We start from the raw sequence: 27,028 nt of genomic DNA, 5'->3' as shown, positions 1-27,028 counted from the left end.
TGACAGAAACAATAAAACAGGAATAGGAAGTCCCCAACACAGCGAGCGCTCGGCAAGCTCAGGCTGGCCGCCCCCACGGGAGGGGCGTGCGGGCGCCGCGTGCAGAGCCGAGACCGCGGCCGCGGGGGCGCAGAGCGGGCGGCAGCAGCGCCCGCGAGCCCACGGGGAGGGTCGGCGACGCATCCAGTCCCTGCAGCCACCCGCGCGGCGCAGCTCGGCAGCGGGACGCGGCGCCCGGAGCCCCGGCAGCTCCCGCCCTCCCTCCCTCCCGCGTCGCCCGCCGGCGCGCCAGCGCCCGCTCCGCCCGTGACTTCAGTTCAGCTCCACCCCCGCGTGGCGGCGGCTCGCTCGGTCCGAAGCCGCGCTCGGCACCAGCCCAGCCTCGGCGAGCGGCCGCCACCTGCCCCGCGCCGCCTCCGCCCGCCCCCTCCGCGGCCCAACTTGGATGGAGTTGGGGTCCTGAGCGCCTGCCCCCCCCGCAGCCGGCCGGCGGAGAGCCCCGCGCCGCCGCCTCCGCTCCGGCCCCTTCTCCGCTCGCTGCTCTCCGCTTCCGCGATGGGAAAAGTTGGCGCCGGCGGCGGCTCCCCAGCCCGGCTGAGCGCGCTCCTCGCCGGCGCGGGGCTCTTGGTCCTCTGCGTCCCGGGCGCCTGCGGCGGCGGCTCCTGCTGCCCCCAGCTGCCCCCCGGCTCGGCCCCACGCTGGCCTCCGACCCCAAGGGGCTTCCTTCGCCAGGGGCCGCGAGGCAGAGCTGCTGCCACGCCCCTGCCCCTCCTTGGGCGCCCCCTGTTCGCTGTGGCCCCCGGAGACCGAGCGCTGTCCCTGGAGCGGAATCCCGGCACCCGGGCGTCCGTGGCGGTTGCCCCACGCTCTGGCCGGCGGAGACGGAGCGAAGCGGATCCCGGCAAGGCAGAACGGGGAGAGGGCGCGAGTCGAAGCCCCCGGGGAGTGCTAAGGGATGGAGCGCAGCAGGAACCTGGGACTTTGGAGCGGGACCCGGACAAAGCCACTCGCTTCCGGATGGAGGAGCTGAGACTGACCAGCACCACGTTCGCTCTGACAGGCGACTCCGCACACAACCAAGCCATGGTCCACTGGTCTGGCCACAACAGCAGTGTGAGTAGATGGGGACTGAGGGCAAGGGGCGAAAAGTGTAAAGGGTTAAAGCGGGCCGTGTGTTCTGATGGAGAATTTGGGGGAAATGGGGTTTCTGGACTTGAGAGAAGCTGCAAACTAAAGTCTTCCCTGCCCACCTCCCCTAGGAGTTAATGTCACCTATCGGGAGACTGGAGACCCATGACACCATCAGAGTCCTCTCAAAATCCCCCAAAAGCTTCACACTGGGTAGGCAAATTCCTGTTTCCTGGTCTCATTGGTGTAGGAACAGAGCTGAAGACAGGCAAACAGAGGGGGTTAAGTATTCTCAGTGTGGAGGTGAATGGGTTAAATTTCCAGGCAGGATGACATTCCTTTAAGTGACTTTCCTTTTACTTGCTAGACTTATGGGTGAGCAGAGCACACGTAAGATCAAGAAGACTTTATGTGGAAGCTTTTTATTTTTCTGCAAAGCTTCTAACCCCCTCTTCCCCAGAAGGGAAGAGATATGCAGTGCACACTAAGGTGCCCTTAATGCATTCGCTGTTTCTGAGGACCAAGTGGATGCAAGTTTCAGGACGGAACTCTCTAGCATCTTCTAACAGCACCAGCCAGTGTGTTTTGAGAGCTGGGGCTTTCCAGCCTGTGAATGAGTGGTTGTTCTCCGGCATGATCCGTCCCAGGAAGATCAGATATATCCCAGTGACAACAACCCCCTGTTCTTCCCCATTGCCTGACCTCCTCTAGAGAAGAGAACAAATAAAGACTTAGCCCTCCTTTTATGAAGGGACCAGGAGGATTGCTGGATTCCAGGAGGGTGACACTAGGGAGAGTGGGTGAGAGTCTGTGAGCTTTGGCCACCTCAGGGGCAGTTTTAGATTTTTGGAAAAGCCTGCCTGTCTGGAATCTGGGGTAGCTCTCCAGCTTAAACTGCACTTGGAAAACTTCATTGAGCTGAAATAGTAGATACAGCTTTGATGGTAATAAGTGAAGATGATTTAAAAGTGTGGAAAGTTCTCTGAGCTGCCATTAAGCAGACAAGAAGAACGTGAAAATCAAGGATGGGTAAAAGGGAAAAAAAATCAGTTTTAGCTTCCATCGGGTTATTGAGATCGTAGTATTTTTAATATGCACAGTCTATGCAGCCTGGTATCTTTCAAAATGTTTTCAGTTGTGATGTCATTGCCAGAAACCTTCCCAGGAAAGTGCCACTTCAGTGAGTTGTGCTCATTGTCAGCTTTTTAATGAAAGTTGTGAATGTTTTAAAATAATAGTCTGTTATTATGAGTTCTTTGATTATAGAGATATAAATTGTATTAGGACAAACCATGATAAACAGTATTTTGCATTGATGTCTCTGTCCTGAGAACATCAGTAAGGTTTTTCCCTACAATTCAGCTCTCATGACTGAGGTTGTGGTTTTCTATGGTTCTCAGGAATGGTTTAATCAAATAATTGAAGCTGAAATTCTTTCCATTCAAGTTCTGGAGACCCTTGCCCTCATTTCTTACCTTAACTATCATATCTTTCATATCATAACCACTAAAATTAATCCCCCAATTTGAACTTGAATCTTCTTAAACCGATTGAATAGCTTTCACACTGCTTTAAGCGATTAACTCAAAGCTTCTGGCTTTAAGGGGAGATTTTAAACACATCAAACATATTATATCTTGTTGTATCAAGAAGTAAAGGATATTGGACTCAAAATATTTCTGGCTTTTAATGTAATTTGAGCTGTAAAATATCACTCACCCATGAGACCTTTATTTTAGTTCATCTCTTGAAAGATCTTGGAAAGAGCTGGAAAATGAGAGTACATCTTTGGCAAATATTAAACTCCATTTAAGAAATGGCGCCAAGCACTGCCAGCCATTTTTTTTTTTTTTTAAAGATGATGCTTATAAGCACAGTCTGGCTTATTAGGGTTAGGGCTTGAATGGGCAACATGCAGGGATGTCTGAACTAAAGTACAAATAATCAAGGTAGTACATGTGAAAGGTTTGAGCACTCAAAGTTTCTAGTAAGATTTCTATCCTTTGAAGTTTTTAATTCTGTAAGGAACCCCCCTGCTCTGCATCCCTGTCTACTTACACAAAAATTGCGTGGGTTTTTGTGGGTTTTTGTTGTTGTTTGTTTGTTTTTAGCGTATATATACAGATTCTAGAGGAAGAGCTATAGTTTTAATCCAGGTTCCACAAAACAAAGCTGGCCCAGATTCATAGGAGAAACAAAGTTTAACAATTGTTTTTAAGGGAAAGAAGGCAGAACAAACTTTCCCGGGCAACTCTGTGATGGGAAAAGCAGTGTGGAGACTTGAGTTCTAGTTCTGCTTATCTGTGGCTTGATCTTGGCTAATTGATTGCACTCTGAGTACGAATTTCCTCATTCCCCAAATGGGGGCCGTGCCAGTTCATGACCTACCAGGTTCCACGTAAGCATGTTGTGATTGCCACGTGTGGTACACCTGTTTGGAACTCTCAACTTACAGCACTTCACGTCTCCCCAGAGCAAGAAATCCACTAATTAAAGCCCAAGAACACTGTGGGCTCTCATTTTCTTCACATTTAGATGTCAGTGCCCCGTAAATCTGCCCTCTGACCCACTCAGGGGCCACAGGCAATACACATCCTCGGAACCTGTCTGACCTTTAGGTAAAGCCTTGTTCAGTAGGGTTTCTGATTACAATAATACCTGTATTAAAGGTGTGAACGTGTGGTAATTATAGGCTGCCTGTCAAACTTGTGAGGAATTCTGGAGGTTTCTCTCGCCTCCTTCCCTTCTTCTTCCTGCCCCCTCCACTGTTGGACTTGTGCAGTTGTGTAAAGACATGCCTCATCTGTGGGAGTGATGTGATTCCTCTGTACTGCAGTCTAGCTTGATGGAAAGTGTTGCTAGAGTTGGTGGAACACCTGGGGGGATCTTTTGGCATGAAAGGTGCTGGGTATGAATCATTTGTCATGAGCTTGGTGTCGTAAGCAAGAACATATTGTTCCTACCCTACTCATCCTAGGCATGCTGTGCCCTGATCTAAATTTATCCAGTAATCCTTAGTTTGTTAAAATACACATTTGTCTATATATGCGTGTGTGATGGGGCATGTGTTTATTCTTTATTTCCAAGAAACTGCAAAGTGCTACACTTATTAACCCTTACAAAACCCTTGCTAGGTAACAGGTGAGTCGCAAATGTTAATATCTATTTTTCATATTTTTATGCTGGAGTCAGTTTGAGTATTTCAGTTCACTGCCTTGTCCTTTTCTCACTGCAAATAGTGTCAGAAGGTTTGTTAACAGAGGCTTTTACTATTTGGCCATTATGAGACTCTAATGCTACATCTGCATGGACCACGATGATCTGGTTGATTTCCATGTACCTCTTTGCCTTTCGTTGTTCTGGGACCTGACATTTACCATCCAATCTTCGTGAATAAACTATGAGTCCCAGCTTGGGTCAGGTTTTGCGTACATGCCTTATGTACCACCATCTCACTTAATTTTCACAAAAATGTATCCGTAGATATCCTTCTCCTCATTACATAGAGAAGAAACCTGAGGCTCTGGAAGCTAACAGAGGTACTGAGATGGTACCTTTGGGTCAGTGGCATATAGGCACTGGGACCCCAACCTCACAGAATGACTGATCTTAAAGACTTTGAGGTAGAACAAAAGAACTCAGACCTCTTGTAGTAAGTAATCCTCTCTTGGGGTTCATATCTGATGATGCTGGAGGAGGACACAGTCTTAGCTGGGAACTCCATCTCCTTGTAGAAAAGCAAGGCCTTTAACATGTGCCTGTCACGTTGCACTCTTTACCTTCAGTAGTGATTTGGTTGTTCTCTTATCCGCCTACCTCTTCATCTTTAGTGAGACATGGAATCTGCACCTGGTGATTCATTGAGCACGAGGTAACCTGCCATCATTCGGCTCTCAGATCTGGTGTTCTTCAGGAGCAAATTCCTTTTTTTCCTTTTCTAAGTGACTTACAAACCTGATTTCAGAGGCTGCATGTAAACACTTGCTTTGACTGTACATTTAAACATATTCCTGACCTTTTTAATAAAGTGAAATGATGAACAATTTTAGCTTTCTCTAACAAGCCCACATAGTTCCTTCTCTGAGCAGTGCTTTCTGCTATTCACGAATGTTAATGTGGTGTGACACGGAAGTAGACAAATTTGAGTTGAATGTTAACTCTCCTGCTTACCACACTCTGCCTTGAACAAGACACTTAAATTCTTTGAGCTCCACCTTCCTTGACTAAAATATGTGGATACTGTATCTTTTGCAGGCTCTTCCTGAAGATTTGACATCATGTATGTGAAATGGTTGGTACATAATAAGTGCTTAATAAATGCTACTTGTTCTTTTAGTTGCAGAAATCATTCTCTACTGGCAGATAAGAGTCCCAGGTTATAGTCCTGACTGTGTACAACAATTAAATATGCAGTCATCACGTGTCCTGTTAAAGTGATGGGGCCTCTATTTCATCCTCTGTAAAATGATGCAAATAGACCAGAGCACCCCAGAAATCCCTTAGGGGTTAAAATGAACTCAATAGTTTGTTCATTGTGCAGGTGTTATGCACCTACTGCATTTAAGTAAAGTACACTAGGAGTGTTGGGAATGCACAAATGACACAATGATCTATACCCTTGACCTACAAGGAGCAAGCCTTTCATCTCACATGATCCCTCCTTTTCCCATGATTCATGTGCATATTCTATTTATAGGAAATCAAAACATTTGAGATCCAAGCAGGCATTCATTTCAACATGGGTTTGCAGCAAAACCTAATTTATTATGTTTATTGTATCACATCTTCATGTTAAGTAACTTTGTATCTTTGGACCAAAAAAAATGCTTCCTATGAAATTGGGAAGTTAGCTTCTCTTAAGATATTTAATGGGGTTTTCTAGAGGAAAACTACATGAATGTTGACTCTGGGAACTCTCCACATCCTTTTATGGAGGACCCTTGAAACTCATAGACTAAGGTACAAAAGCTGATGGACTGATTTGTTGAATAATTATTTAGTAATTTATTTAAGAGAAGAGTAATTGCTCACCTTCCAGGAGAGATGGTCAGGTGGCAGCATCATGCTAAGAAGCTTACACAAATTACCATATTTACTTTTAATTCTACAAATATGTATTGAGTCTTAATATTTGTTAGACACTGATAATAGAGATATATGTGGAAGGATGCACAAAGGTGAAAAGAAATAATACACGCCCTCAAAGCGCTTTCTGTCTTGTGCTCCGAGAATCCTCTGAAGAGGAAGAGACAGCAGAGAAACTAAGTGTCCTCTGAGAGCACAGTGTGCTATAGGAGTTCAGAAGAGGACCACACGTCTGCAAACTGGGGTGGTCTTCAAACTTCATCGCACAGCAGGTGCTTTAAGTGAACCTTGAAATGGAGAGACTATTTGGATCTAGAGATGGAGATTATTGCAAGGATATTTTGAGCTGAACTGGGTAGTGTGACTGAAGGTCAAGGGTAGGGATGTATAAATTCCTGTGTCTTCCAAGAAATTAGCCTACATTAAATGTAAATTACGTTTAACTGAAGTTTACATCTTAGAAACCGTTTAAAAAAACACTCTTTAAGCAAAAATATACACATTCATCTTCTAGCAATTTGGGGTATATTCTAAGCCCAGAAAGCAAATAAAACCAGTGTGGTCACTTAGAGATGTGATTGTGTTTATTGCCTTTATTTGCACATTAAGTCTCAGCTGGAGACATCATTGTTTCATTTTTACCTAGACATTTGCCACACATGGTTTTCTCCAAAGGGCTTTCTTTTATGTCCTCGGTCAGAAATATCAGGGGCCAGGCTGCCCAGAGGGTAAATAAATTTGGCCCCTGGCCAGCTGTTGTTAAATCACTAAACATCTGTAAAATATTTGTCCTGTCTTTGTGTATGTCTCAATTACCATTCTATATGTCTGGCTCAAAAGGGTGGAGAATGCATCTGTGTGTCCTAGGAAGGAAACTAGCCAAAATGGCGTTGTTCTCATGGCCAGTGGGGATGGCGGGGGAGTAGGCGTGGTCAGCGTGAGGGGGGCCTGGTGCTATGGCATTGCAATGGTTATTTGGGAAGGGGGTGAGCTCTGCTCAGGGGGGATGAGTGGAACCGTCAAGTGGTTGGCAAGAAATGAAGGTGGACTCTTACTGTGCAAGGTTTATAAGGAAAGAACAGAGCCTCTTCTAAAAGGTAAGTAGAGAGAAAAAGGACATGCGTGTTCTGTAGGAAATCCCACATGAAATTTTCCGTGTGTATAAAAGATATTGTGTCTGTTTCTGCAGCACTCCCGAATGTTATTATAGCACTTTAGCTCAGTTATAGCCATTTCCTTTGCAAAATGCTTCAGCTTTAAAGATTGGAATATTACTTCCCCTACCTCAGTTTTTTTTTTTTTTTCTTCTTTTCACCAGAGACCTATGAGAAAAGAAAGGCAAATATCATATACATTTCTCAGGTAGGGAAATCAAGGCATTGCTGTTAAGCAGGTCAGTTAGTGGAAGAAGAGGGTCAACAATGCTTTGTCACACTCCATGACTGATTGGTTTAGCCCACTGCTGGCTTTCCACAGGCAAGAGTTAGAACAGCTGCATCCTAGTCTCTCAGTTTGCCTGAAGCCTGTGCACCTGTGCCCATGATGTTTGCCGATGTGGGAAGAAATGTGGAAATTGGCCACAGAGCTCCTGAGTTCTAGGTTCAGCTACTCACGTTACTTATGCTGGGCTTCAGAGCAAGTGGCCTTATCAAAAGTCATGATCTTCGCATTGTTTAAACCTTTCAAAGGGAACCTTTAAAAGAGATGATGGGACTTTCTGCAAGCTAGGTCTCTGGCAAAAGCCCATTCTCCATCTTCCACGGCTAATGGACTTCAGAGGTCAAGTTACTTATAACTGAGCTAGTTGCAACAGGGGCTTGGGTGCAGAGGGAAATAGTCACCTCTTTCCCTCCTAATTGTCTGACGCAGAGGAAATGTCATTTAAAATAATATTAAGTAATGTTTCAGTCAAGGGAACCTGGCATGTCAACATTTGAGAGCAGCAGTTAGTCAGACTGAAGGGTGCCTGTTGAAACTTATGGATTTTATTCGCTCATAGATTATAATTGACTTACCAGCTATTGCCTTTTCTACTCCTTCTGACTTTGGAGGTGGGGATGGGAGTATGAGCAAAGGCAAATTTGCTACACACCGTGAGAGCTCTCTATAGCCAGATAAGGTATCTTGATTATAATAGAAGTCCCTCTTCACAGTAATATAAATCACCACCAATTTAGTGAGCAGCTTCCCTGGAAGTACATTCTAGAACCTCACATTATTTCACTCCATCCTACCACCACCATAATACAAATGAGGTATTACTATCCTCATTCCCAAGTTGTGGAAGTCATGGCTCAAGGAACTTACCCAAGGTCACCCAGCCAGAGGGTGGCAAAGCTGGAATTTGATTTTTGCCCTTTCTGGCTCCAAAACTTTTTCTCTTTGATCACATTGACCTTTGGTAAGGGATCAGCTCTGGGTTTCTTTAGCGAGACCCTCACAAGTCAGTGCAGAGAGGTCCTAGGGGAACTCCTAGCACGGGCACCCCACCTCAGGGCTTTTCCCTGCCCTATCCCAATCTCAGGGCACTAACCTGATACATTTTACTTGGTAATAAGCTGCTTTGTGGTGGAACTTGATCAAAGCCCTAAGGACCATCCGTCCCCATGAGTGGCTCTCCTGGGGTTATTAATATGTGTCTCCTTATTATTCTGGGAGGATGTGTGGGATGTGCTATTTGGTTTCTCCTTGCTGGCTAATGAACCAAGAGTGACAGTGTGGGCAACTTGTACGCTTTCTAAAGAAATTTCTAACAAGAATCATGTTATCCGACCACCAAGTAATCATGTTGTGCCCTGAAGCCAATGGATTGATGCCCCTAGTCATCTTCCTCTAACTAGAGTAGCAGAGGCTATTGGGACACAAAACTGTGGGCCATAGATCCTTCCACTTCAGGGTCTTTGGGGTACACTTGTGTGGGTTAAAAGCAAAAGATCTTCCCCTTAATACTTTCCAAAATACACTCTTTAAAAAAAAAATATTTGAGAGAGAGAGAGAGCGCCCATGTGCACAAGTGGAGGGGAGGAGCAGATAGAGAGGAAAAGCAGACTCCCCACTGAGCAGGGAGCCCAACTGGGGGCTCAGTCCTACGACCCTGAGATCATACCTGAGCTGAAGGCAAACACTTAATCAACTGAGCCTCTCAGGTGCCCCCCAAAATATACTCTTGATAAAGAACCATTAAAGGGGTAGAAAAGGCTTTTTAGGCATGGTTGTCTCCTGCTTAGAAACCCATCTGTAGGGGCGCCTGGATGGCTCAGTCATTAAGCATCTGCCTTTGGCTCAGGTCATGATCCCAGGGTCCTGGAATGGAGCCCTGCATGGGCTCCCTGCTCAGTGGGAGGCCTGCTTCTCCCTCTCCTACTCCCTCTGCTTGTGTTTCCTCTCTCATTATCTCTTTCTCAATCAAATAAATAAATAAAATCTTAAAACAAAAACAAAAACGAAAAAGAAAGAAGGAAACCCATCTGTAACCATTTACCCTGACTTACATTTTGCTGAGTTGATGGGAGAATCCTAAATCGGGTAGCCATGGGCACCTCGGGCAGCATTTCTCAAAGTTTGTCCTCATGGGAACTGCTTTTAAATCTGTTGATGGGGACGAGGAAACTTTATTTTGCAAATTCCCTTAGAGCTCTCTATAAAGATTGAAAATCATTTCCCTAAAATTCTGGAGTTTTGGTCCATGAGCCCCTTGCATTATCGCACAGTGTATAAGTATCAATAGGCTTTACTTTTCCCCATAACAAACTAAAGCCCAGAGCTTTTATCAGCTTCTCCATGGAAACCATGACCCCAGGGATGAAGACCTGGTGTGACTTAGTATGGGAGAATGAGAGACAATTACAGGGGAGAGCACAGGTCCCCAGTCAGAAGAGGGTGACACTTTTCTGCCAAATGGTGATATTTTTATCATTGGCTATATTCTAGGCAGTTTCTCTCCTGGATGTCCATATGACCATGAGTAAACCATGTCTTCAGTGACTGAAAGACTGCATTGTTTAAACTAGCACACAGTGTTTTGTGATGGGGTTGAATTCTTTTTTTTTTAATTTTTTTTAAAATATTTTATTTATTTATTTGACACAGAGAGAGAGATCACAAGTAGGCAGAGAGACAGGCAGAGAGAGAGGGAGAAACAGGCTCCCCACTGAGCAGAGAGCCCGATGCGGGGCTCGATCCCAGGACTCTGAGATCATGACCTGAGCCGAAGGCAGAGGCTTAAACCACTGAGCCACCCAGGCGCCCCGGGGTTGAATTCTTGCTCCACTATCTACTAGGTATGTGAACTCGTGCAATTAGCTTTGTGACTCTGTGCCTTAGTTTTCTCGGCTGCAAAATGGCAATAATAACAGTATACTTTGTACAGGCTTTCTTAATGTTGAAAGGAGACAGTAGATCTAAAAATGCTGGAAGTGGTAGGTGGTGCATAGCCAGCAGTCAGTAATGGTGAACTGTTAGCATCATCATCACCGCGATCACCATTATTTTGTTCCTGTTAAAACTAGAATATTTAATGTTCCCGTATGACCTACTAAATGGTGTTTTTAATATGTTGCTTTTGATATTGCTTCTGTTTCTGCATTTACGTTCTTCCGTTCCAGTTCCATTTTCTTATCATGAGGCCAGGACTCTGCCTTACTTTTTCTGTCATCCCCGTCAATGTCTCCAGCCATTCACACATAATAGTTGTAATAAGGCTCTGGACCTCATTTCCAGTGTATGTGTGCGTGTGCGTGTGTGTGTGTGTATGTCTTGGGATGTTGCAGGGGGTCCATACCAACAAGCAATTCTCTGACACCCACACCACAGCATGTCTATAATTCAACTCGGTTTTGGCACTATCTGTCCAGAGATGGCATCAGATTTCACCAACTGAGGACTCAGTCCCACAGGACTTTCATCCCTCAGCTCCCAAATGCAGATGCCAGAGGATCTCCTGTGCTTTTGACCAAGCATCTATAGCTTAGAAGTTCCAATGACTCTTTCCTTGGCTTTGATTAATTTGCTAGAGCATTTTACAGAACTTAAGAGAAACATTTTACTTATTGTCAGTTTCTTACAAAAGGATATAACTCAGGAATAGTTGGATGGGAGAGATGAGCAAGATGATGCCTTGAGCAAGGTATGGGGAAAGGGCATGGTACTCTCTCAGAGCATGCTGTCCCTGAATCTCCACATGTTTACCAAACTAGGATCTTTTGGAACCCTGTCCTTTGGGTTTTATGGAGACTTTATTACATAGGCATGATTGATCAAGTCATTGGCAATTGGCCATCAATTCAACCTTCAGCTCCTCTTCCCTCCCCAGAGATTGAGGAGTGGGACTGAAATTTTCCAACCCTCCAATCAGGGTTGCAACCGCCCCCATCTTTAGGTATGGTCCCATAGTCTTCTCATTAAGAGAAGACTATGTCTCTTTATGTCTCTCATCACTTAGGAAATTCCAAGGGCTTGGGAGCTTGGTGCCAGAGATGAAATGAAAATCAAATATACATTTCTTATTATAAATCACTGTCACAACTTGCTTATTAAATATTTGCTATTTTGGGGGAGGGAAAATTTTCCTCTATCCTTCAACATTCTTCTAGCTAGGGATAGCACCTATGTGGCTCGGTTGGTTAAGTGTCTGCCTTTGGCTCAGGTCATGATCTGGGGTCCTGGAATGGAGTCCAGGCCTTTGGTTCAGTGGGGAGTCTGCTTCTCCCTCTCCCTCTGACCCTTCCCCTCCTTTTGTGTACACTCTCTTTCTCTCTAATAAAAAAATAAAATCTTCAAAAAAAAAAGTTCATCTAGCTGGTCAAAAGATTAAATTGACATGAGACAGAGTAACAGAAAAAATTTAATTCTTGTGTGTAGGGAATCCATATAAGCACGAGATTCCAAAGATAGTAAAGCAAAATGGGTATGTATGTCATTCTCAAGTAAGGAGAAAGGGGTATGGGTCTGAGACTTGAAAGGGGAAGAGGACAATTCTTGGAAAGATGAAAAAGAACAAATGTTTGGGAAACAAAATGTTTTCTGGACCCTACAGAAACAATGGGACACAGAGAGGAATTTTAATAAAGACTTCACTATGTTTCTCCCTGTCTCCCACACGTAGTTCATGTTATATTGTAGATATCTATGGTGATGGCAGCCTTCCTAGAGCAGGTCCTCCATCTAAATTCTTTTTAGCAGTTGGGGGAAGGTCAAAAATTCCTCCAAAGTCTTTTGGGCTTTGATTATTTTCAGCTTGAAATAATCTACACACCAAAGTGGCACATTTTGAGGCCATTAGCCCTTAGCAACTACAGTGTTTTATTTGCTCTTTCCATGGGGAAAATGGCTTTCACTTAGAACAAACAACCCATGATCTTATCCCATGACCACTAAAAGATTGCTTATGTAAAATATACATTGAATTAGGACCCCCCCAAATACTAGAAAGAGAAAAAATAGATTAAAAAATAGTACAAATATAAACCACATGAAGTCAGCGGGTTTTGGTCTGTGTTCCATCAGATATCTCAACCCCCTAGAAATATACCTGGATTTGGAAGGGACTCAATATTTTTAAAAATTTTATTAAATACTATAAAATACCACTTTCATTTAAAAAAGAAGAAGAAGGAGGAGGAGGAGGAGGAGGAGGAGGAGGAGGAGGAGGAGAAGAAAGAAGAAAGAAGAAGGGGGAGGGGGAGGGGGAGGAGGAGGAGGAGGAGGAGGAGGAGGAAGGGTAGGATTTGTGATTATAATGCATGTTGGGTTTGTAGGTGATGTTTTCCACTTGTCCATAGTTTCACTGTTGTTTTTTCTCAATAAACATGCATTGCTTGAGTTATTTTTTTAAAGTTATTTGAAAAATGAAAGAAAACAAGAGAGAGCAGGCAAGATTTTGAACTTGGCCTCATTAGAACCGAATTCCAGGCAACTGAACTAAACAAAGAATCCATGTTCAGGTTGCCTGATTTGCTTCCAATCACTGTTTTTGGGAGAGAGCTAGGGCCCCGGGTTTTTGTAAAGCAGCAAGGTCACTCTGTGTCTCTCTTCTGGTGGCAGTGAGCAGCAGCAGGGGCTACCAGGCCTTTTGTTTACCATTCCCCTTGCTGATTCCAGAGAGAGAGAGATCTGGAGGTAATTTCACCAACCTGACTGATAACCCCTTCCAGAAATTCTAGTAGCCTCCAGTCTCCAATAAAAGAGCATGTATTTCATTTTAAATCTTAGTCTCTGTCTTCAGCTCTGTCTCCATCTCTAAATCATACATGTACGTACGAGTGCGTACGTGACAGATGTGTGAGTCCCTCTGCCTCTCCATATGCTCACAGCGGCTTAAGCACTGATGTCCAACCCTTAGGTCTCTACTCTCAGAAGTGGAATGTTAGATATTGCTGTAACGGTGGTCACTGATTGTGAGAGCTGAGTGGAAGAACACCTTCAGAACAGAGAGTGAGAGAAAGAAACGTAGGAATGAGCCAGAGAGACTGTAGAAGCAGAGAGCTGGTGAGCAAGAAAGAAGAAGAGGGAGAGGGAGAGACCGTGTGAGATCCTGGCAGAGGCAGAGAGAGACAGAGAGCAAGACAGAGAGAGCAGAGGTAGACCAAGAGGGAGGAGGATAAAGAGAAGATGAGGCAAGAGACAGACAGACCAGAGACAGAGAAAGGCAGATGGAGAGACAAAAAAGACAATTACAACAGAAGTGTGGAAGCACTAGAGTAGATCAGAGAAAAAGAGTAAGAGATGAAATCGAGAGGAAATGTGTTAGTGAGTGGAGAGAACTCACTCGAAACTCCAAGACGGCACAATAGAACAGGAGTCCTAGTCTGATGGCATCCTTGTCCTGTCGCAACAGCACTTCCCCGGCTGTTGCCCTGTGGGCGAGGGGCTCACACCCAGCCCTGCTGTGTTGTCAGTAGAGGCGGCCAATCTTACATGTGTGACAGCTTTGAGAGCCATGCGTGTTGGTTAGCTGGGTGTGGGGAGGAAGGGGTGCGTGTAGGTTGGTGCGTTTTTAAGCCCGTCTTCAGCGTGATTTTCTGTGGGAAATGGAACCGGTGGTCTGGATGGTGGAAGGGCGACTTTTCACCTTTCCTTTTATACCAGCCTGTGCTGTTTTGAATTTTTAACATGGGTATGCATTTCTTTAATAAAACAAATACTAAAACATGTTTTAAGTGCCTGTTGTTTCAGCACTGTGCTGAGTGCTGAGAATACAAAGAGGAACAAGACCTGACCTTTACCCTTGAGGGTGCATATTCTGGTGGAAACAGACAGACACATAAGCAGATAAATTGCAATTTAGTATGATAAGTGCATAATAGCTGTAATAGAGTTTTGGGCAAAGTGCTATGGGAGCAAAGATGAGCGGGGAACAACTAATTTTTCCTGAGAGTAGGAGGCAAGGCTTTAAAGGGAGGTGACATTTAAGCTGGTCTTTATAGAAGATGAGGAGTTTCACAGACAGAATAGGACTGGACAGGAGGAAAGGCCACTCCTGCCTATTTTAAACTCCCCAAATCTTAGGTCTTGGATTCATTTTAGGTTGCTAGCATAGTCAACAAGCTGTGGCCAGGGGTCGTATTCTCTTTCTTCATCATCTCATTGCCCAAGATATTTGGAACCAAGGCTTACAGTATGTTTAAATATCAGATTGGACTCCCCAGTTTAAAAAGCCCTATTAAGCTCTTGACCTCACACTGACAAAAAGAACCTGATTTTCCCAAAGGGAAAAATTTTTCCCTGAATCTTTGCGTACTCATTTATGCTTGTACAAGCATGTGCACAGATGCGTGCACGCGCGCACACACACACACACCTTATTGCTATCTTCTCTATTCACAGGAGAATTTGATTAAGCAATGATGGGATTTTCCCCTCAGTTATTCTGTATGTTTCTGTTTTTAAAGAGTTAAAGGTGGGGGTTTCTGCCATTTTCTTGGACATGCTTCCAAATCCGTATGGAGAACTAGGTACATTAGGATGAGCTGGGTGATCACCTCTTAGGATTGCAGCATGGTTCAAGGCAGTAAGAGAATGTCATAGAGTATTGTATACCAGTGTTATGAATACTGAACTAGTGTGTCTTGCAAGTAGGAACAGAACATATATAAATATATAGGAAAATCTCAAAGAATAGATTTCACCTTTAATTGGTTGACCCCTTTTCTTCCTTCTTATACACGAAGAAGAAAAAAGGGAAAGGAGGTAACAGATGAGGAAAGACGTGGCCTGGAATAGAGGGAGCATGTGCTCTCAACCCTGGCCTACCGGCCAATGAGTGCCTGAAGGGACATTTCCATGGTCTTTGAATTCTACCTTTTCTATGCCCGGGAGTCTAAATCAGACTGTGGTTCAAGATGATGTTACAAGGTTCAGAGCTGGCTTTAGGGTATCGTGACTAAGGAATTTTGACTTAGCTTTTTGTGCTACTGTCATCAATTGTGACTCAGGGATTTCATCATTTTCAGACAGAAATGAGAATGTGCTTTGCAGCTGATCATAAATATGACTTGAGACATACAAATGACTCTCCCTGAAGAGTAAGATGACCTCTACCATGGTCTGAACGCAGGACCCCCATTTATGTGTAGAAGCCTAACCCCCCAAATGGTGGTGTTATCAGGTAGGGCCTTTGGGAGGTGATTCAGTCATGAGGATGGAACCCTCATGAATGGGATTAGTGCCTTTATAAAAGTGACCTAAGAAACTCCCTTGCCCTTTCCACCATGAGGACAGAGCAAGATATCATCTATGGAACCAAGAAGTAGATTTTACCAGACACTGGATTTTATGTTGTCTTGATCTTAAACTCACTGGACTCCAGAACTGTAGGAAAGAAATATCTGCTGTTCATAAGCCACCCGATCCATGGTATTTTGTTATAGCAACTTGAATGGACTGGACAAGTTTTCTACCAGTCCCCTAAGCCTCATTTCTTATGAGACTCTCCTTAATACTCATTTAAGTTAGATTAAAATCTTAGGGAAAGGACAAGGAAAAATTTGTATTTGCCTTAAAAACTCATGAACTATGGAAGTACCCAAGTACCTCTTGCTCAACCTAAATGTAGATCTTGTCACAAACAGACATTTCTCTAAAGAAGTCATACAAATGGCTCACAGACAGACACATGAAAAAATGCTCAATATCACTCATCATCAGGGAAATACGAATCAAAACCATAATAGGACACCACCTCATGCCTATCGGAATGGCTAAATTAACAACTCAGGAAATAGTAGATATCGGTGAAGATGCAGAGAAAGAAGAACTCCCGCTTACACTGTTGGTGGGAATGCAAACTGGTGCAGCTCCGGAAAACAGTGAGGAGGTTCCTCAAAAAGTTAAAAATAGAACTACCTTAAGACCTTATTGTACTACTAGGTACTTACCCAAAGGATACAAAAGTAGTGATTTGAAGGGGCACGTGCACCCCAATATTTATAGCAGCACTATCAATACTAGCCAAATTATGAAAAGAGCCCAGATGTCCATTGACTGATGAATGGTTAAAAAGGAGAAAGACAACTATCATATGATCTCCCTGATATGAGGTCATGGAGAAACAACATGGGGGGTTAGGGGGATAGGAGAAGAATAAATGAAACAAGATGGGATTGGGAGGGAGACAAACCATAAATGACTCTTAATCTCACAAAACAAACTGGGGGTTGCTGGGGGGAGGTGGGATTGGGAGAGGGGGAGGGGGCTATGGACATTGGGGAGGGGAGGTGAACCATAAGAGACTATGGACTCTGAAAAACAACCTGAGGGTTTTGAAGGGTCAGGGGTGGGAGGTTGGGGGAACAGGTGGTGGGTAATAGGGAGGGCACGTTTTGCATGGAGCACTGGGTGTTGTGCAAAAACAATGAATACTGTTATGCTGAAAAAAATAAAATGGGAAAAAAAAGGATGTGTGTGTGTGTGTGTGTGTGTGTACACATATACATACATATATTTAGAGATAGAAAATTTAATATTATGCAAGTAGCTAAGCAAACTGGAGTCCTGACAAACTGCCAGAAGCCTTTCCCAATGAAGATGTGCATCCCTGTATCATAGATACCAAATCAGAGTAACACATCCTGAGAATAAAATGAGAATTCAGAAAATGCAGTATCTCAGAGGTCCACCAGATCTGGACTTCGTTTTCAAACACTCCAATTCAGTAGCTCTGGGCAAGTATTAACTGCTTACTAAATGCTGATTGAGACACTGGCCAGCTGTTAAGGAAGGAAAGGACTGTCCCGAGGAAGAAAAGGACTGGAGAGGAAGAACAGCCGCCTTGCTTCTAGGAAAAACCTTTCATGGCATGTCCAATGTGTGGAAGATGAACATTTGCTTTCTTTCTCTTTGCTGCTAAATCATTAAATCAATCTCTCTCTATATATATACGTATATATATATATATATATATATAGAGAGAGAGAGAGAGAGAGAGAGAGAGAGAGAATGGGATATTACTCAGCCAGCAAAAGAGTGAAATCTTGTCATTTACAATGATGAGGCTGGAACCAGAGGGTATTATGCTAAGTGAAGCAAGTCAGCCAGAGAAAGATACCATATGATTTCACTCACATGTGGAATTTAAGACACAAAACAGATGAACATAAGGGAAGGAAAGGGAGAATAAAATAAATTAAAAATAAAAAAATAAAAATAAATACAGAGAGGGAGGCAAACCATAAGAGTCTCTTAAAACTGTAGAGAACAGGGGCGCCTGGGTGACTCAGTGGGTTAAAGCCTCTGCCTTCGGCCCAGGTCATGATCTCAGGGTCCTGGGATCGAGCCCCACATCGGGCTTTCTGCTCAGCAGGGAGCCTGCTTCTTCCTCTCTCTCTGCCTGCCTCTCTGCCTACCTGTCATCTCTGTCTGTCAAATAAATAAATAAATAAATGCATCTTAAAAAAAACAAAACTGTAGAGAACAAACTGAGGGTCACTGGAGGGGAGGTGGACATTAAAGAGGGCACTTGCGAGGAGCACTGGGTGTTGTATGTAAGTGAGGAATCACTAAATGTTGACTCTTGAAACCCATTCTATACTATATGTTAACTAACCTGAGCTTAAATAAAATCTTGGAAGATAAACAAATAAATAAATGTAGGTCTTGGAAATATTTGTAAGGAAGCAGCACTTACATTACCATTTGAGGGAGAAGGATTCATTTATCTTTCTTTTACATGTGGGATTTGAAGTAATTTATTTAAGGCACGGTTAGCAAACTATGATCCATGAACCAAATCTGACCCAAGTCTTGGGTGTGCATGGCCCACAAGATAAGAATAGTTTTTATATTTTTAAATGGATGAGAAAAATAAGAAGTTGCGACACCTGAAAATTGATTGATGAGTTTTATTGGAACACAACCCTCATTTATTTACATATTGTATGAGCCTGCTTTTGTGCACAAATGTCAAAGTTGAAAATAAAATGACAAAGTTGAGTAGTGGTGACAGAGATCATATAGCTTAGAAAGTCTAAAATATTCATCCTCTTCTGCTTTCTGATAAAGGTTTGCTGTCCCCTGACCGAGGAGCTTGGAGAGCATGTGAGCAGTGGGGCATGAGAATGAAGATACTTAAGTTGTTATCTGTGTGCAGACTTGAGGGTGGTTGCTTGACCCTGGTTCTCTTGCCTCAGAGGCGTACATGCTCCTAGCCACTCTAAATTCTCAGTCCAGTGTGGATCTTTTGTTCTCTGTTTCTGTCCCTTTGCTCACCCTATTTCCTTTGTTTAGAAACTTAATCAGCCACGGTTCTGCCCAGTTAAATCTATTTTATTTTTTAGGTCCTTGCTTGGATATCACTTCATTGGTCAGAGTTTCTCCAATGCTTCCCAACAAGAAGAGACAGCTGAATTTTATGAGAAGAGATCTTATGTGCCAAGTTACTCTCTTTATGCCTCTCTCCAAGCACTGGCGTGTATTCTAATCAATGGACAAAGCTCCATACCATTCATTTTTATATACCAATATTGGGCACACAGGAGGTGCTTGATAAATGTAATTTAAAGTATCAAAACACTAGGGGAGCCTGGGTGGCTTAGTTGGTTAAGCATCTGACTCTTGATCTCAGCTAAGGTCATGATCTCAGGGTCTTAAAGACTGAGGCCTGTGTTGGCCTCCGCACCCAGTGGGCAGTCTGCTGGAGATTGTCTCTCTCTTGCTGCCCCACCCCCCCACTCTCTCTCCATTAAATAAGCCTTTAGAAATTAAAATACCAGAACACTAAAACAGTATAGGAACATTTTTTTTAAAGATTTTATTTATTTATTTGACAGACAGAGATCACAAGTAGGCAGAGAGGCAGGCAGAGAGAGGGGGAAGCAGGCTCCCTGCTGAGCAGAGAGCCCGATGTGGGACTTGATCCCAGGACCCTGAGATCATGACCTGAGCCGAAGGCAGCGGCTTAACCCACTGAGCCACCCAGGCACCCCGCAATATAGGATCATTTTATTAGACTTTTTTGATAGGGAAGATTACTGGTCAACATTGAGACACCATAATGATGGGCTGCCTGGATATATTTTTCTTTCTCCTAATTCATGAAATGTAAACTATCTGGATTGTCTCATGCAGATAATTCTAATAAAATGATACAAAATTAACCAGACAGACAGACTGAGAGAGAGAGAGAGATTGAAAGAGAAAGCATAGATTCAAAGCAAATAAATCAAATTGTGTTGGAGTCATAGCATCCTCGTTGCAGGAGGGGTAGGGCTGTGTTTTAATGAAGTCTGATGTTCTAGCTGCCAGGATGTGCTGATGGCTGGTAGGGGCTAGCATTGCCTCAGGCCTGAGGGAAAAAATAACTTCATGCTCCTAATTTAAGGAGCTGGGTTGAGAACCGGTCCCCATGATACAGAAGTCTCACCAAGGCCAGAGCATTTGAGAAATGGTGAAGACATAGTGCATTGTGAGAGATAAAGTTGCGTTTGTGATAATGGACTGAACTGAGAGCATGGTGACAATGAGAAAAGAGTCATGGATTAAACAGACATGTTTTTTTTCAGGCACATTTACCCGAAAGCGTAAATTGAGGGTTGGTGGATTTCCCAAGTGAGTCTGGACAGAGTGGGAATTCAGTTAAAGGTGCGCAAGGACTGTTGTGTATTGCGGACTTAGACAAAGGTTGATAAAATGATAGCCAGCACTTACTGGGTGTCTACAATGTGCCAGGCACAATTCTTGGTAAGACATGTATCAGCAATAGGAAGTAGGCAGTGTCATTTTCCCCATCTTAGAAATAAGAAACTGAAAAATGAGAGGTTAAATAACCCACCCAAGATTACTAGGATAGCAGGAGGTAGAATTGGGATTTCAATCCAGATAGTTATGGTTTAAAAAGCTCAGCTCTTTGCCATTATAGCCTCCTGCATTTGGAACACTAGGACATTCCATCTTTAAATAGCTTCAGCTTGTTCAGGTAGTAAGTCGTTATTTATTATGTGCCTAATACATATCAGGCATGTGCCAGGCACTGGGCATTTGTTCAGGATTAAACCAGTAATCATCTTGATGCCCCATGAGCTTAGATGTTGGTGGTCCATCCCAGACTCTCTGTAGACTTTGAGAGATTATGATCCAGGACTCCTTTTGAGAGCTAGCCTTTTCAGAACTCAAAAAGCTTGCTCATTCCTTAGGAGTTAATTGGAAAAAAAAAATGTGGGAGGAACATTTTTTTAAATGAGATGAACATTGTTAGGCAACAGGTAGAGTTCTGGTTGTCATGGCTAAAATGATGTATTCACAGAAACCTTCATCTAGAGATATATAAACACTTAGGGGTTCTCTTTGTCATGGACTTTGGCAAATTAGTAATTGTGCATGGGTGTGTTTGTGAAGGACATTTATAAATACACATCTTTGCTTCTGCCTTCGTATCTAAATCATCAGCCATACTTATAGCTGGACCATCTTATTCAGTGTCTCTGCTTTGTTTTGCAAGTTTGAGGCAAATTCTATTATGTAAGTATATAATAAAACTATAGGACTGCTTTTCTATGGAAACAAAGCTGCTTGCCCCAGTTATATGATTAAGCAAACATTTTCTCTATAGATGGGGAAAAATGATAAAAGTATTTCAAATGCAATAGTAGCTATAATATGAAATGAAAGTAGAGCTGGGCACCTGGGTGGCTCAGTCAGTTTAGCATCTGCCTTTGGCTCAGTTCATGATCCCAGGGACCTGAGACTGAGCCCCATGTCCAGCTCCCCGTTCAGTGGGGAGTCTGCTTCTTCCTCTCCCTTTGCCCCTCCCCCTTGCTTGTGTGTGTGCATGTGCACTCTCTCTCCTACTCTCTCAAATATATAAATAAAATCTTAAAAAAAAAAGTAGACCTAAAGTGAAAGTTACTTAGCAAAGAATTTGGGATTGTTTATTCTTGCAGTAGTTCAGTTCCTACTCTTGCTTGAAGAATGCTCCTTTCTATTTAAGGGGTCTTTGATTTCTTTCTCTAAATCAGGGATTATTTAAACTAGATAATGTTGAATGCTGCTGCCATATTTCATCCTAACAGCTATGTGGCCCTAATTCAATCAGAACACATTTGAATTGTCTGACCTTGATTTATTATTAAAACTACCCTATAGCTAACATTTTTGTGTCTTTAATGAACTTCCTCATTTTTAGGCCTGCTTACATTTTATTTATGCTAAATTGCTTGAAAAGTCGTGGGTTTCTAATTAAGACCTATTCTCTTTCTTTGTTAAAGCACTTGGTGCATGCTACTTAATTTTCCTGCATAGTGATTTTTTGTTGGATAGAGTTTCTTAAAATGCAATATTTAGACTGTCATCCGGACAGAAAACCAGGATAGTGAATGAGTTTCACATACTTTAGACAAGACCATTTCTGCAATGTGCCCATCTGGGACGACTGACAAAATGTTTCCTTCCCATAAGTTGCTGGTTTCTGGCCTTTCTCCCATCTCTTCATTTTCTTGTAGGTGATTTAATTCAGCAGATTTTGCCTCACTATTCCTGGTAGTTCAAATATCTTGTACCAGCCAGAAATGCCTAATGTGTTTGCCCAAGATTTTCCTACCAAACAATCTGCTTTATTCATTGCTTGCCCATGTTTTAACACCACCTCCCACTCACATCGGTGTTTATCACATTGTTTGGTGATGGATATGAGCAGAGAAATCAGAATGCTTTCATACTCCTCCTTTATCCACTGGAGATGGAGATTATCACCGCCTTGCTGAAGAGGGAGGTCATTTAAATAGCACCATGCACCCTGATAGTCTAATTCTTTAAAAGAGGCACTACAGAAAGTCTTGGCATATTGACATAACCATTTTTCCCCCTCTTTTTCAAGAGGTGATGTGGTTATTTGTCACACATATATCCTTATAATCCTGTGCAAAATGCAGGCTAGCAACTGAATGCAAAATGCCTTTGTCCCCTCTGCAAAGCTATTGCTTCTCAAAAATTGTGACCACACCTACACAGGTTAGAGGAAAACTGCCGATCTGGGGGAGGAACATGGAGGAATTCAGCAGGAGGAGCTGTTCCCTGTGAACCAGTGCTGAACCTAGCTCTTGCCCTGGGCTTCCGCCACTCACTGCTGCACGCCCACCTGGGCAAAGCCAGGGGCTCTTATTTGTTTGGCAGAGACAAGTTAGAACTAGCTGCAGGATTATGCTCTATTAAACTCAGGCCATCTCCACATGGGTATATCCCTTTATATGATGAGATGTTGCCAATGTGTGCTTAGATCTGTAGCTGACCCTTCTGATTCTCAGGAATATCTTGTGTGCTCAATAAAGGCTTACTAAGAAGGAGAGAGTAGTAGCTGAGAATATGGACTGTGTTGCCTCCTGACTCTTTGATTTTTTAAATTTATTATTATTATTATTATTATTATTATTATTATTATTATTTTTTGTAGCATCACATAAACCCTTCCTGTGCTTAATTTTCTGGTAGGGCTGAGAATACAGAAGTTGTCCTCCTCTCAAGTGACTCACAGTCTAAGGGGAAAATAAATAGTTAAGATACTTTTGGTAAGTGCAATATGCAGGTATTTACAGAGGAGAAGAATCCAGTCAGAAGGGTGGTGGGTGAGGTGATAACATCAGCAAAGACTTCCAAGAAGAGGTAACATAGCATGTCCCAGGTAAATTAAAAGGATAAATGGGAATTTTCAGGTGAAGCAGTGAAGAGAATATGTTCCTTGGGAAAGGATTGGCTCACGTGACAGCTCAGAGGCACCAGAGGGAACAGGCCATGAAGGGAAGGGAGAGCCACTGGCACTCTGTGGGACGTGGGGGAAGGAGATGAGGTCAGAGGAGAAAACCAGCATCATATCCTGAAGGGTCTTGCAAACCAAGCTGAAGAACTTGGGATGCACTCTGAACATATCATGGAGTGACATGATCAGCATTTCAGTTTGGAAGAAGAAAGATGGCGACCATGAATCGGATGGAGGAAACATTGGAGAAAGAGGGGCTAGTTAGAAAGCTCCATGAAGCCCATTTGTGAGGCACTGTGGGAACTGCTGAGTGCCTGCCTATGGATGCTGGTGGTGCCTTGCGACTTTCACACATACTCTTTAAGGTAACCCTATAGAAGGCAAGGCCAACACACACAGCATGTCACAGAATGTGTGTGATCAATAGTGATATCTTTTGTCTGTTATGATTTTAGCCTTCATCTTTGGAAACATAGCACATCTTATCTCAGAAATGCCAAAGCCAGCTAGAGGGAGGCCTGTGGTAGGATTCAGGATGCCCGGGTGTGGCCCTCGTTCACCCCAAATTTCTGAGTACCTAATGTGAGTCATTTTAGTTCTTGGGGCTTACGTTCTCCCTTCCAAAATGGAAATGTCAGACTGGACAATAGCAAAGGTCTCATCCATTCTCTAGACTTATAAATGTGATCCTACCTATGATCTAGTGATCAGAAGGATTTGAAATGGTATTTAGGAAGAGGTGGGAGAGGAGCCACAGGTGAAACTAATATTTACACTAATGATTGAGAAGACCTTGTAAGGGATAGGAAGTGTGGATTTGAACCATGCTAAGACATTTTAATATAGGTCACTACATAGATAGTATATAAATATAGGCTATGGATAAATCTGCTGAGCATACAAGTGGTATTTAATAAACATTTAAATTAATTTTAAGCAGCTTTATCAAACAGATGTTATCTATTTTTCTCTAGTCTCCATGCTCAATGCAGTGCCCTCCTCATGCTAATGCTTGAGAAATGTCAGCTAATGAAGATGATTTTAAAATGCCTTCTTCTAAGCGTGGTTGGACATTTTTGTAAGAACAGCACTAATGGTTTCAGCTGCTTCTTGCTTTGCAGATTTTCTGTGCCACAAAACCCAAGCTTCCTACACAATCTCCAGTAGGAGTCATGAAAGCAATCCCCAGTGGGAACTCTCCCAGAATCCTTATCTCCCAGACTCACATTTTAATATCTTTCCTCCTCCCAAACCTCTGCTACATTGTAACACCACAGGACAAAGGAGAATGCCCCGGGGGAGGCAGGAAATGAGAGGGCTACCCCAGGATCTATTTTTCCCAAGTTGAATGGGAAAGCTTAGGAAGATGAAAGCAGGGGAGGATAATACAAGGTGTCCGATCTCTTTTCCTCCTTCACCATCTTTTCTGTCTCCTTAGAATTAAGCTTCATTTAAGGGTGTTAAGTTGTCAAGGACTCTGTTGAAGTCAGAGGGGAAGAATGGGGCTAATTTTCAGGAAGGTGAACACTGGTGTTTTTATAGTGCTGTGTTCAGTGAAGTCAACGGGATTGTGTTGAAGACCTGCTGCCTCAGCATAGCTCCCCCGAGTGTGGGACCTGCCACTGGGACTGCACTGGGGAAGCTCCTGTGTTCAGTATGAAGCCAGGCATCTGGGGAGTTGTGATCAAAGGCAAAAACTCCTCCTAGCTACAGCCAGCCTCTAAAATAGTCTCAATTAAGCCCTTAACAAAGAGCCCAAGGGATTCCTCTGCCCCAAGCCCATCACCGCTCCACACTACCTAGGACTTCTGCATGCACACGGACAAGAAACAGTAATAATAGTAACTTCTTTGCATTACGTGATAAAAAGCCAGGAATAGTTTTGAGTTAATGATCTGAGCTCTGCCCCAAAGCAAATCTGCATTACATAACAACCACCTTCTTGGAAAATAGTCCAATAATCTCACTGGGCTCACTGCATACTTTCTCATCTTGTTCTGGCTTGGAGAATTATAATGGTGCTACCTATCGTTGGCTCAGAGGGTTTATGTTTTTACCTAGAAGAGACAGTAATAATATTAATTTGTTCTAATGTTAAGTAACACATTTGTGCCCCTCCCCTCAATGCTGTCCATCTCTGGAAATTTGACCAAGATGAAAGTTTGCCTAAAGGATGATCAGTACAGATGCTTAGGAGCACATGGGTGCAAGTGCAAGGAGCACTTGAGTGCACATGGGGATTTTGCTAGATACTTCCATCCCTTGCTTTCCCACCAGTCTGATTTTGATAATTGAGTGCAGTTAACTGTTGGGTCCCTTACGAAGCAGAAAGATCTCTGAGGTCATTCCCTCTGATGCCCTCATTTTACAGAGGAGAGATCTGAAAACTGCAGAAACAGAGCTAAATATACTGTGAAGGACTTCAGTGGTTGCTCTTGATTTTTACAAAGGGTTCCAAACACTGTTGGTGTAATTTGGATAGAAGTTGGCTCCTTAGTTCTGCCGTTTCCTAGTTGGGCAACATTGGATAGGTCACTTACTCTTCTGTAAGACAGTTTCGTCACCCCTAAAATGAAACTAATATTGCACCCAACTGACAGGATTCACTTGAGTCCTACCAGAGATAATCCATGCAAAGTGTTTTGAGCAGTGTCCGGCCAAAATAAGTACCATGTGTGTTACCTGTTGGGACGTTGAAAGACCTTCTGAGCGGATGTAGCTAGAGATGTCCTGAAAATCATGAGCTGCAGGAATATGTATGTATATAACTTATATATATATAAAGTTATATATATATATACACATATATAAACTTTTTCCTTATCACAGAGGTTGACGAGGCAGCAGACCTTTATAACAGAAGACTTTTGTACTAAAAGCAGTTATAGAATGCATTTCATTTAAAAACATTACAGGCCTTCTCTGAGAACATTCAGAGCTTTAGCACAGTTTGTGACAACATGGTCCAATAAAAATGAATATGTGTTCCTTTGTTTGAAAACTCAACACTTTTACGTCAACCACAAAGAAGCAAACCACAAAAATGACAGTGGGAAATGATTGTTGACGGTAAAACTGCATGTCATGAAGTTAGAAGTTTGAAGTTTAATCACTTTTAACAGCACATTTTTAATTTTCATTATTTATTGAGGTAAAAATCGGTATATAATACTATACTAGTTTCAGGTGTACAACATAATTTGACATTGCATAACACCACATACAGAGTGTCACCACAATAAGTCTGGTGATCTGTTTTGTTTTTTATATTCCACAAATAAGGGAAATCTTAGATATTTATCTTATGTCTCTCACTTACTTCACTTTGTACAGTCAAGGTCCATCCATGTTGCCATAAATGACAAGATTTCATTCTTCTTGTGGCTAAATAATATTCCATTGTATATATACCACAACTTCTGTATCCATTCATCCAATGATGGGCCCCTTAGGTTTGTTTCCATATTTTGACTACTGTAAATAATGTGGCAGTTAACATAGGGGTGCATATGTCTTTTCAAATTGGAATTTTTATTTTCTTTAGATAAATAGTCAAAAGCGGAGTAACTGGATTGTATAGTGGTTCTATTTTTAACTTTTAAGGAACCTCCATATGGCTTTCCAGAGTAGCTCTAC

The 27,028-nt window shown here is 42.9% G+C and overlaps 1 protein-coding gene across 6 annotated transcripts in view; it reads left to right on the top strand.

Moving 5' to 3' along the window:
• The first annotated feature begins 24 nt into the window (after positions 1 to 24).
• Positions 25 to 27,028, top strand: part of SORCS1 (sortilin related VPS10 domain containing receptor 1) — a 513,368-nt gene continuing 486,364 nt past the window's right edge. For 4 of the 6 annotated variants that reach the window (XM_046027661.1, XM_046027664.1, XM_046027663.1 and 1 more), the window contains exon 1: positions 436 to 1,113. In XM_046027661.1, coding sequence (XP_045883617.1) covers positions 556 to 1,113 — 558 coding nt within the window. In that variant the 5' untranslated portion in view covers positions 436 to 555. Of the gene's footprint in view, positions 1,114 to 27,028 lie in introns of all 6 variants that reach the window. The other 2 variants (XM_046027659.1, XM_046027660.1) reach the window with 2 other exon arrangements.

Source organism: Meles meles, chromosome 13 (genome assembly GCF_922984935.1).
Source record: "Meles meles chromosome 13, mMelMel3.1 paternal haplotype, whole genome shotgun sequence".
Classification (NCBI taxonomy): domain Eukaryota; kingdom Metazoa; phylum Chordata; class Mammalia; order Carnivora; family Mustelidae; genus Meles; species Meles meles.
The sequence above is the reverse complement of the archived record's forward strand: the minus strand, read 5'-3'. Positions and strand labels throughout refer to the sequence as shown.